Below are 12453 nucleotides of genomic sequence, written 5' to 3' on the forward strand. Positions count from 1 at the left end.
CTCATACCCCCAATGGTCCACAGGATACTTTGAGAATCACTTGTTATCATTCAATCAATAACGTTTACATTGCTTGTCTATCCATTGAGGCGAGTTCAAATAACATAACTGAGAGCACTCATCACAACATTGATCCCAGACGATTTAGCTCTTCAATATTTCAGGTATGGGAAAGAAGAAAATCATGTCTCACACTGTGGCAAATTTATATTTTATGTGAGCATGAGCAAAGCAGGGAATATTAATTCTGATGGTCCAGAGAGAAAGAGAAAGCCAATGAGCAGAGAGAGTCTAAGAAGATGGTCCCCTGTCCAGAGGAGCTAGAGCCACGACCCTGGTAAACAGCAGGAAGTGCATGTCACCTGCGACTGGCAAGTGCTGGACCAGGTCTCGCGGTGGGCGGAACCAGCACGGGTCCACTCTCGCTGAGCCAGAGTCCAGCAGAGCTCCCGAAGACGAATCAAGTCACCAGTAAGGTGTAAAATCACAGTCAGAGGAAGGGTCCATTAGGACTTAATCTGAAAGGTCTGGGGAGGTTTAGTTGAAGACTGAAGAACTTCTGAGTGGCAGTTTAGGAAGCTAAGTGTTTATTTCGTGGGGTAGAAAGAGAAACTTAGGGGAAAGCAAAACAGGCCAAGGAAGACCGCGGTGTAGACAGGAAGGCAGTCACCTGAAGACAAGAGCATTGACGCTTTGTGTGTGGGGGCCTGATCGTGAATGGAATGGTGACCGCCAAGATGACTACGTGGGTATCAGGGAGATAGCGGCACTTGAGAAGCACGAGAGAAACAGAGAAACCCACAACAATTCCAGCAATGGTCCTCTGGCAATGTAATAATGAGTCAAAAAGGAGGATGTGGTGGTGGCGAAGGAGGATCAGCACAATGCTAGAAAAAGTGAGAAAATGGACTAACAAAAACACACAAATAACAGGAGTAACAGAGACCAGAGTCATCAGATTTCACCACTCTATGCCCATGACGCGATTCTATTCATTTTGATAGACACATTTAATTTTACGTGTATTTACAGAGGCAGGCAATCTACCCAAGCATTAAGACGCCACACTGAATTTTCATAGGCTAATCAGCACCTGACGATTTATGACTGGTAAGGAAAGCTCAGTCTTCACATTTACATGAAAATTACTTAATCAATTTCTTGGTAGACCAGGAGAAAAAGGGTGTTATCAAAAAGGGAAGGCAGATATGGGCATAATCAGATTTCCCTACAGACATTCTGAGTGAATTGCTCTGAGTTGAATATGACAAATTCAAGGACAGAGAGAGACGGACAGAGACGGAGACTGAGATGACATGGTGCATAAACACTGGAAGAAGAAAACACGTATAAACCAGGGCAGAACCACAGGGAATTAATTCTCCGTGCCGTTTGTCATCCGCGTCATACATTCATATCCTGCTATCAGAGGGGCCTAAATTATTTACTTTATGGACGAAGCGTTTCCTGATAACTGAGAGGGACAATAGTTTCTCCTTTCATGCACCCTGACGTGAGGAGTCAACTTTACTGCCTAAGCTTCCTTTTCCAGACCTGGCAAGCTATGTAAAGTTCACAAAACAAACAGCATTTTGATAAGTGATTTGAAGATCCTTCTGTTTCTTTTTTTTTTTTTTAACATTTATTTATTGTTGAGAGACAGTGCAATCAGAGGAGGGTCAGAAAGAAAGGGAGATACAGAAGCTGAAGCAGGCTCTGAGCTCTGTGCTGTCAGCACAGACAGAGCCCGATGCGGGACTTGAATCCACGAGCTGTGAGATCGTGACCTGAGCCGAAGTTGGAAGCTTCACCCACTGAGCCAGGCAGGCACCCCAGGATCCTTCTGTTTCTAGCAAGATCTGCTTCCACAGCAAACTTGACTCCAGGAAAGCTGTCTACCCTCAGCGTATTACCTTTCACTTAACACCTCTGAAATTTGGATCTCTGCTGAACCTGGCTCGGAACTCCGTCAGAATGAACCTGAACTCGGAGAGATCCAACAATAAGCCCTTTACCTGGAACCCTTGCAGCACTGAAGGGCAAACACTGGCAGCAAGACAAAGGCCGTGCGCAAGGCAATTTCAAGGGCACTTACGTATATCTGATTGTTCCCAAAGCGCTTCTGAATTTCATAAAGCAGACTGCCATCATTGAGCTCACTGAGCGTCGCCAGGTCGTCACTGGGAGCGGGAGGCGTCAGCTTGACCTGTGGAAAACATAAGCAAGATCAATTCTCATTGCTTTCCAGTCAGTCCATTTTCTTCGCAGCTGGGGATGTCCCATTTTCAATTCCGAGTCAAAGGTTGAAAGGCCACGGGAGTTTGAAACCGCTATTAAAAGATGAGATGGTTCACTTACAAGGAACAAAAAATTCAACAGCCACAGAGAAATGTGTCCTGATGAGGATTTTGGTCCTGTGCCCGCGAGTGTGCAAGCACACTCACACACGCACCGATGCGGGCCCTCCCAATGTTACCCGATGTCCCGCAAAGGCATTAGCCTGTCAAAATCATTTCAGCACATGGACTTTAAGTGTAGACACGGAGTCCTCTAAGACTAGCAGCTGAAAAGCTCACTTATTCTTCTATCACCGGTGTTGGCGTGGCGAAGGAAACAGCGCGCCTGGAATTTCGTTTCTGCGTCCATGTAGGATGCCAAGTTTCGAAAGACTCTCGAATCTTGGCTTGAGATCTTTATTCTTTTCTACACACTAACAATGAAAGAGATAAAGATAATTCTTCCATGAAGAAAAAATCTTCCCTATTCAATTTCATGGAAAGTGACAGAGTTAAAAAAAACCTGGGAAATATTTCAATTAAAAAAGAGATGAACTGGGATTATATGAAAATCTATCATTTATGTGTTAAGAAAAGACTTTTTTTTTTTTTTTGCAATGTTTGTTTATTTATTTTCAGAGAGAGAGAGAGAGCGAGAGAGAGAGAGAGAGCGAGCGAGCAGGGAGCATGTGTGAACAGGGCAGAGGCAGAGAGAGAGAACCCCAAGCAGGCTCCACACTGGGCACGAAGCCCAGCACGGGGCTGGACCTCAGAACTGTGAGATCATGACCTGAGCTGAGATCAAGAGTCAGACACTCAACCGACTGAGCCCCCAGGCCCCCCAGGAATGGACAACGTTTAATTTTACATACAGGAGATAATTTTCTGCAAACCAGACATTTGATCTACTACGACAGCTTTGGTTTTCTTATGTCAAACGTTGGGGAACCAGAGAACAAGAGCATTCTTACCAACGCCTCTGTGAGCTCCTGGGTGCCCACAGTGGATTAACAACAGCAAGTTTGCTTCTATTATTTGTATTTGCAGTTGTATTCTCTATTTGCATTTGCGCTCTGTATTTGTGTTTGCACTACATATTTTATTATTATAGACATCACTGTTAGATAATCTGAACTTAAATATTACTGCTTATCAGCAGCATTGACAAACACCGCACATGAAGAAAATCTAAGCGTAGGATTATTTCTCTGATACGAGGGATGAGCTCACAGAATGCAATCCGTCTGAACTCATTCGGTCAAGTCACGGCTCCCCCAGCCCGCTGATAATCCTGATGGATTAATAATGGAAACTCGGATTCTTCACTGGGAATCTCGAATAGTCAGAGAGTGGTTTATTGTTTCTTCCAGTGAGAAGGGGGCATGGCAGTGGGCTCTGGAATTAGAGATACACCCGTCTGTAGAAGTGGCAAACACCATACTCCAATAGACAGATGTTTATGTATTAAAAATTAATTTGTAAAGTCTTCCAGACCTTAGAAGTGTTGAGAACAAGGCTCTCTCTGCCCCACAACATGCACACACAAAGCCAACACCTTGGGTTTATTTTCTCTGGTTTTTTTCTTTTTTTTAGCATTTAAAAGAAATAGGCCTCAAAATATCTTTCAGAATTAACCTGTAAGGAGTATTAGCATAGTCTTATTAAATGTAGTTGAGTAGTTCATTTTAATTAGTTGGGAGGCATAGCTTTAAGACTTTGATGCTGTCACAAATATTTACTTAAATAGTTGAGTGGTATCCAAACGTTGGTATTTGTTGCTGACAAATATAGAAATCATAATGTACTACCTCCCCCAGTATTTTGTGGGTTGTCAAAATCAAGTTTTGGATTATGTGCTATCTGGCTTCTTTTTTTTTTTTTTAACATGATACACTTAGTTCTACTCTGAAGAGTCTCGGAGTCCGAACTTGCCGCCAGGTAATGTAACTAGCAGCCTGCCTGAGTAGGCGGTGTTTGGTTCTGTATTTTGTCTCAGCCATGCTCATTTGGGTAAAAATCTCACACGCTGATTTGAGCTTCCCCACCTTAAATGTTGGAAACTGAAGCACAGTAAGACATCGATTATTTTTGTGTTTTTTTGGGTGTGTGTTTTAAGTTTTTATTTATTTTGAGAGAGAGAGAGAGTGCACACAAGCTGGGGAGGGGCAGAGGGAGAAGAAGAGGGAGGAACCAAGCAGGCACCTTGCGGTCGGCGCAGAGCCCGATGCAGGGCTTTAGTCCGTGAACCACGAGATCATGACCTGAGCTGAAACCAAGAGTTGGATGGTTAACCAACTGAGCCACACAGATGCCCTCGTATTGATTGTTTTTGGATTCAATGGAGTGAACGTAGTTAAGTCTCAGTGGTGTATCTTCTTGGTTGTGGGACCTTGAACATTTTTCTTCCCTAACATTCCTAAGTCCCCTTCAATTCTCTTTCAGCCTGTGAAAGGTAATGATGCGTCCGTCATAGGAGGCTGTGGGAATGAGTTTGCTTGAAGGCCCAGCAAGGTGTCTGTTCCGTGGATAAGTGTGGGGGCACATTGTTATGTTGTTGGTAAAACAGCTAGAGAGGGCCGTGGGCACCAAAAATAAACTTTCTTTTTATTATTATTATTTTTTTCTTTTTACTGTTGAGACAGAGAGAAACAGAGAAGGGGAGGGTCAGAGAGAGAGGGAGACACAGAATCTGAAGCAGGCTCCAGGCTCTGAGCTGTCAGCACAGAGCCCGACGTGGGGCTCTAACCCATGAACCATGAGATCATGACCCGAGCTGAAATCAGATGCTCAATCGACTGAGCCACCCAGGCGTCTGCCAACCTCTCTGACTGCTTGTGGAGGGAGGAGAGGAGAGGGCTCTGGGCCAGTCTGGGTGGCTCTCAGCAAAGACACCCAGCTTCATCTGCTTTCAAGACTGGAGTTCTCTTTCATATATCTCTTTATGGAGAAGGCTCTCCTGAGAACTTTTAAAAAGTCTGAAATTCAATGATATGGTCCTTAAGCAGTAGATGGAGAACTTAAGGCCCAGAGAAGCCACACAGTTTCCCTGAGGTCACACAGCTGGGAGGTCAGAAGTGGAAAGCAGCACCATAACCATTAGGTCACGGTGGAGAAAGTCAGATAATGAATCGATCTGACTACATATATTCAATCTGTTGCCTTTCATTTTCTTGCTCACCAGCCCTTTGCCAGGCACTGTATTCGAGGTTTAGTACAAAGAGGGAGGTAAGGGATGAGGTTTACAGTTTCCAGGCAGAGAGGTAAGAAATTTGTGATTTACTGGTAAGAAATCACGACTGTAAAAAGCGCTCTGAGGGAAAACAACAGGATGCTCTGAAAAATGACCCAGTGCTCTTTCACTCGGATGGTCCTCACTGAGAAAATCACAGCAAAGCAGAAACTGGACATACTTGTGGGAGGCCGTCTGTGGGGTGTGGGAGGAGTCAGGCAGGGAGAGGGCAGAGCAGGGTAAGGGTCCTAAGGTCAGAAAGACCCTGGAAGGTGCCAGACGGCTGTCGGGTGGGAGAAAACAGGGCAGGTAGTTGTGCAGGAGGAGAGCGGGACATGGGACGGAGAAGGATAGCTGAGGAGGGGAGCCCCACTGGATTATCACTTGGGACCAGCACACAAAAGATTGAAGGTTTAGGGGCGCCTGGCAGCTCAGTCGATTGAGCATCTGACTTCGGCTCAGGTCATGATCTCACGGTTCGTGGGTTCGAGCTCTGCATCAGGCCCTGTGCTGACAGCTGGGAGCCTGGAGCTGCTTCAGATTCTGTGTCCCCCTCTCTCTCTGCCCCTCCCCTGCTCATGCACTGTTTCTGTCTCAAAAATACACAAATCATGAGAGACTATTGAATACTGAAAACGAACCAAGGGCTGAAAGGGGAGGGAGAGGGGGGAAGGGAGTGATGGTCATGGAGGGGGGCACTTGTGGGGAGAAGCACTGTGTGTTATATGGAAACCAATTTGACAATAAACTATTTAAATAAATAAATAAATAAACTCTAAGAAATTTTTTTTTTTCAAAAGATCGAAGGTTTACTTATACTGATAGACCCCTGCTCTGAGTTCCAGGATCACCAGGTCAAGATTGCCCTTAGATATGAAAGGAATTCAGAAAATAACTACAAATGGGCAAGTATGTCTTTCCAAGAAATAAAGAGACTACTGGCGAAGGTTTTTATATAGAGAGAAGCAGAAAAGGAAACTTTCACTATCAACTTAGGGATGGACATAAATATAATTTCTTTCTGATGTCTTTGCGAGAATTTCCTGAGGGTACAATAATTACACGTAGACGTACGCACCCCCAGAATGGGTGTGTAGGTGTGTGCATATACATACTTTATACACACACATTAATATACATATATATACATATTCATGCATATACGTGATATGACACAAGCCAATAATGGATCGCAATAACTTTGAACAAAGAAAAAACAGGACCAAAGTCTCCATCGAGTTAGCATATGTATTTAACTCCCAAAGCATCATAAAAAGGAGACACATCAAAAGTGGGACTTTTTTCTCTAGAAGAAATGGTTTACATTTCTAAGATAATACACTTCCTCTCACAGCCATAGCTCTAACAAGCTCAATGCGAATTTCTGGGTGAACATTTAGAACACGCATGCAGAATACGCACGGAAGGCCCACGTTTGTCCCGACAAGCCCGGGAGAGCTACTGCAGGATCCCACTGGTCTTCCTGAGGATTCCCATGCACACTGGCCCAGCTGTTTCCAGCTGTTTCACGGGGTGGGGGAAAATCCTAGGCTGATGGTAAAAATGCAAAGAGCCCGAGCCGGTCTGCCGTAATGAAATGTGACAGGTGCAGTGTGAGAGTGGATTTAGGGAAGGATTCTTGCGTTCATCACATCGGGATCCCAAAATGATCAGGAAGGAGGCTTTGATGATCGATCATAAGCAAGGTTATCATAGGGACACATTCTTTATACAGGTTTCAAAGGTGCTGTGACACTTTCAAGTAGAAAGCATGAGAGAAACACATCTCTGAATATTTCTATGTTACAGCGTCAGACTTGATCATGTCCATTGTCAGTCTGCCACGCCGCTAAAACACAAGGCAAAAGAGAGACGGGATAAATATGTAAAAAAACAAACAAACAAACCAACCAAAAAAAGATCAACATCCTCTTCAGGATTGACCACTATGATTTCTCTGAAGATGTGTATCCCCTTCTATCTACGTAAAAGGAGAGATCTAGAACATAAAATAGATAGAATTCAGGACAGAAGTTCAGGCAGAACTTCAGAGAAACACTGAGAAATGTTTCGAGATCCAAAGGGAACTTCAGTTTGGGAAATAGCCTGGTTTCCCCGATCCCTGGTCTTCACTTGTCCACACTTGCTTGGAGTGCCATCACCTTGACTGATTTGTTCATTTGTTTGGGACCTTTTCCCCCTGGGAGGTTAGCAGTAAGTGTGCGGAAACCACAAGTCCAGGGGACAGAAGAGGTGGCCTGACAAACAGGATCTTGAGGAGAGAAAAGAACCAAGTATTCACGGATGAAGAGGAGAGAGGAAATTAGGGGGGCGGGGAATGAGGTGGCCAAGATAGTTAGAACAGAGAAGAGGGTGATAGTCTAACAAAGTACTAAATCTTCCAAAGCTTAAGCCCATCCCTGTGCCCAGACAGCATTTTAATTATTTCCCCTTGTTGTTGCTATTCTGTTAGATGTTTCTTTTTTAAAATTTTTTAATGTTTTTATTCATTTTTGAGAGAGATTGAGACAGAGCATGAGCAGGGGAGGGGCAGAGAGAGAGGCAGGCACAGAATCCGAAGCAGACTCCAGGCTCTGAGCTGTCAGCACAGAGCCCGACGCGGGGCTTGAACCCTCAACCCACGAGACCATGACCGGGGCTGAAGTCAGATGCTTAACCAACTGAGCCCCCAGGCGCCCTGATGTTCTCTCCTTTTCTAGATTTCATTTTTTTAGAGCAGTTGTAGATTCACAGCAAAATTGAGAGGAAGGCACGGTGATTTCCCGCACCCCCTGCCCCCAGTGGTAATGTCCCCACCGGGATGACTACACTCATTACCGTTGAGCCTGCAATGACTCATCGCCATCACCCCAAATCCATAGTGGACATCAGGGCTTGCTTTGGGTGTTGGCCGTTCTGTGGGTTTAGACAAATGTACAATGACATGCGTCCATCATTATAAAATCACACAGAGTCGTGTCCCCGCCCTAAAACTCCTCTATGCTCCATGTATCCATCCATCCCCCCCCAAGCCCAGCAGCAGTGATGTTTTCACCATCTCCATAGTTCTGCCTTTTCTGGAATGTCAAATACCAGAATCGCACCATAGGTTTCCTTTTCAGAATGGCTTCTTTCACTTCGTAATATACATATAAGGTTCTAGGAAGTGCTAAGACCCCTACGCAAAGAAAGAGCTTTGCCTTAACTCTTACCTAACATTTAGTTTGTCTACTGCTATGGACTGAATGGTATTCCTCCAAATTCCGATGTTGAGGCTCTCAATGTGAGTATTTGGCGACGGAGCCTTAAGGAGGTAATAAAGCTAAAGGAGGTCACAGGGGTGGGGCCCTGGTCCTATAGGATTGGTGTCCTAATAAGAGACACCAGACGATTTGTTCTTTCTTTCTGTCTCTATCTCCCCCCCCCCCCGTCCCCACCTCCCAGGGGAGGACACAGAGAAAGCAGCCAGCAAGAGGACCTTTATCAAAAACCTCATCAATTGATACCTTGATCATGCACTTCAAGACTCGAGAACTGTGAAAGATACATTTCTGTTGCTTAAGCCACTCAGTTTGTGGTATTTTGTCATGGCAGCTGAAGCTGACAAATACACCTACTAAAATTTAAAAGTATTGGGGCTCCTGGGTGGCTTAGTCAGTTAAACATCCGACTTCAGCTCAGGTCATGATCTCACCGTTCATGAGTTCAAGCCCTTCATTGGACTCGGTGCTGACAGCTCAGGGCCTGGAGCCTGCTTCAGATTGTGTCTCCCTCTCTCTCTGTGCCTCTTTACCTCATGCTCTGTCTGTCTCTCTCTCAAAAGCAAATAAACATTAAAAATTTTTAAGTATCTCAAAATTACAGAAAGTGTTTACTAGTTATTTTGAAATAATAAAAATTAATGAAACTAAAATTAAATTTTGAAAAAGTCTTTAGAAAACCTAGCTAAATGTCTTTAAATTGCTCCAAATTAGAGTGAAATAAAATATTTTCAAGGATGACTGACATTTATAAAATCACTCTGCCATTTATAAAACAGATAGCATACAAAAGCCATTTATTTCTGTAGGAATGGCAACAGAAAATACACTAATTTCTGTAACTCCCAGCTCATCAAAGTGATCGCCCATAACCTAGGCACTGTCTCTCTCTCTCTCTCTCTCTCTCTCTCTCTCTCTCTCTCTCTCTCTCTCTCTCTTTCTCTCACACACACGCATGCACGCACACACACACGGTACACCCACCACCGTTACTTTCCATAAATGACTCCTGGTGGTTGATTTTTCTTTCCTGTTGTTATATAAAATATGTGGATCTTAGAAGGAAACAAAAAGCACACTCTATGTAATAATCAATATAATGACCGAAGACATACCTGGAAAATTTCAGGAGTCAGCATACCGGCTGAGCTCACATTCCTGACAAAGAAGTCAAGAGTATAAAATCAAATCCTTCTATAACACATCAGCAGCCCTGTTTAGTGGTCAGTAGAATGCCGGACAATTTGTCTGTGGGCATTTTAAGCCAACTACTAACCTTTACGTTCAGGAGTTTTTCCTTGAATGGAGATCTGTATGTCTTTGGTTTTGAAACGTTGGATTTTAAAGCATGACGTATAAGCAGACACACGGTAAAGGGGTCTTACCTGCTCGGGTTTGGTGGGGCCGTTCTCGGTGGAATCTTCGGGGACGCTGTCCTGGGACTGTCGCTTGCATAGACCTTTTTTTGCATCTTTGAACATAATATCTTTTTCCAACATACTGTCTTGCTTGGCGATGGGCAACACCAGGGGACTGCTGCGGGAAATAACCGACACTGCAATTAGTCTTTTCCGGACGCTGCCGCATTCCGCATTAATCAAGCAAGACCGCAACAGAACTGTGTGGTTATAGAAAGTCGTTTTACTCAGACAGGAAACTGTTTCTCCACACAGAGGGGGAAAACCAATCAATGGGGAGTCTGTAAACTTTTCTATTCTAAATTTCACTCAATGTCAACCTTAAAAGAAAAATACATCCAACTTGAGAAGAAAATGTTTACAAATGTATATATGACTATAAAAGACACATCAATAAGCAATTTATAAGCAAATTATAAGCTAAGGTTGAATGCATGGCTGAACTAAGAAAGACATTTAAATGGGAAAGTGAACTGCAAATATGTGAAGGCCAAAATTATATAATTAATTAAAATGCTGTTAATGTATGATTTAAATATGTTACAGAGGGGTGCCTGGGTGGCTCAGTCAGTTGAGCATCTGACTTCAGCTCAGATCATGATCTGATGGTCTGTGGGTTTGAGCCCCATGTCGGGCTCTGTGCTGACAGCTCAGAGCCTAAAGCTGCTTCGGATTCTGTGTGTCCCTCTCTCTGCCCTTCCCCTGCTCACACTCTGTCTCTCTCTGTCTCTCAACAATAAATATTGAAAAAAATTAAAATATGTTATAGAATCATGGGCAATATTTAAAGTTTGTAATGAAATAATAATAGGGTAATCAGAGATGCATGATGTCTTCAAAGATTGCAATATTACACACCGGAAGTTTCATTACTTCAATACAGCTCAAACTAGGCAAAAAAAAAAAAAAGAAAGAAAGAAAGAAAGAAAGAAAGAAAGAAAGAAAGAAAAGCTACTTCATGTTTTTCGTTCCAAAGACCGCATTGCCAAAAGAAAGCCATTATTGTGTAATGCTCATTAAAAATAAACACAATCTAAATGTTTAATTTGCCTTGTAACACTTTATGATCATAAGATTTAAAAATGCATTTCCCTAAATGTTAACACACAAGCAAAAATACATACATATTTAATTAAGTGCGATATATATATATAAACATGATTATTTCACATATTCTGTAACAGCACTTGTGATTCTAACTAATGCTTAAGTGCACTTTTTGGTTTGCAAAATATCCAAGTTTATTGAGGAAGTATTTACATGGAGTAAAATGAATCCACTTTTTGTGGAGGCACATGTGTCTGTAGATGTCTGTGTCGAATATATGTCCAGCTGTGAACGGTTAGCTATGTGTATTTGTGAAGCCCACATAAGCAGTGCTACATAGGATTTTACCATTCCCAACCATCTCTTCTTGCCTGCTCTTTGCTTGTTTGTTTTTTAATTTCTTTAAGTCATCTCTACACCCCACTGGGACTCAAACTCACAACCCTGAGATCAAGTCCCATGCTCCTCAGGCTGGGCCAGCCGGGTGTCCGTGTTTCTGCTTGCTCGTTGGAGCCAATTGTGTGCACTCGCCTCCTGCCCCTCCCAACCACTGATAACTGTCCCTTTCATTTCGCCTTTTCTAAAATGTCACATGAAAGGGATCATAGCGCGCATAGTTGTTTGCGTCCACCTTGGCTTATTTAACATGGTTTTGAGATCATTCAGGGACTCGTGTTTTAATGCTGACTCGTAGTTCGCTGTGGAATGCACTACAGTCGGGCTGTCCGTTCACCAAACGTGTGGGCTGGTCCAGCTGTTGTCAAGTGCAAACAAACCTTCTGCACACACTTGCGTACACGTGCTTTCATCTGTCTCGGTTAAAAACCTAGAAGAAGCTCCGCAAACAGTTTCCGATGTGGAGTTCCCCCAGCAACGCCTTGGCATTTCCCTCACGGTCTTGACAATATTTCTGTCTCTTTTTAAAAATCCTCTCTAGTAGGTATGCTAGTGGTTTCTTGCTGTGGTTTCAATCTGCATTTTAATGTACTTACTCCCACTTCTCTGGTAAAGTGGGAGTTCCAATCTCTGGAGCCAGGCTTTATGTATTCTGGTTTCAAATCCTTTCGCGGACACCTACATGGCAAATGTTTTCTCCCAGGCTGGGTCTGGTCTTTACATTTTCTTTATAGTGTGTTTCAAAATATATTATTATTTTTTTCCTCTTATGACTTGAGTTTCTTGTGTCTTATCTAAGAATTCTTTTCTTAACCCAAGGTCAAGAG

The 12453-nt window shown here is 43.3% G+C and overlaps 1 protein-coding gene across 1 annotated transcript in view; it reads right to left on the reverse strand.

Annotated features, from left to right (window-relative positions):
• The window catches only part of MYO16 (myosin XVI), a 465799-nt gene that overhangs the window by 295798 nt on the left and 157548 nt on the right, over window positions 1-12453 (reverse strand). The window contains exons 10-11 of the mRNA XM_029938403.1: window positions 10151-10301; window positions 2096-2206 (exon numbers count right to left, since the gene is read on the reverse strand). Coding sequence (XP_029794263.1) covers window positions 2096-2206; window positions 10151-10301 — 262 coding nt within the window. The remainder of the gene's footprint in view (window positions 1-2095; window positions 2207-10150; window positions 10302-12453) is intronic.

Source organism: Suricata suricatta, chromosome 4 (genome assembly GCF_006229205.1).
Source record: "Suricata suricatta isolate VVHF042 chromosome 4, meerkat_22Aug2017_6uvM2_HiC, whole genome shotgun sequence".
Lineage (NCBI taxonomy): Eukaryota > Metazoa > Chordata > Mammalia > Carnivora > Herpestidae > Suricata > Suricata suricatta.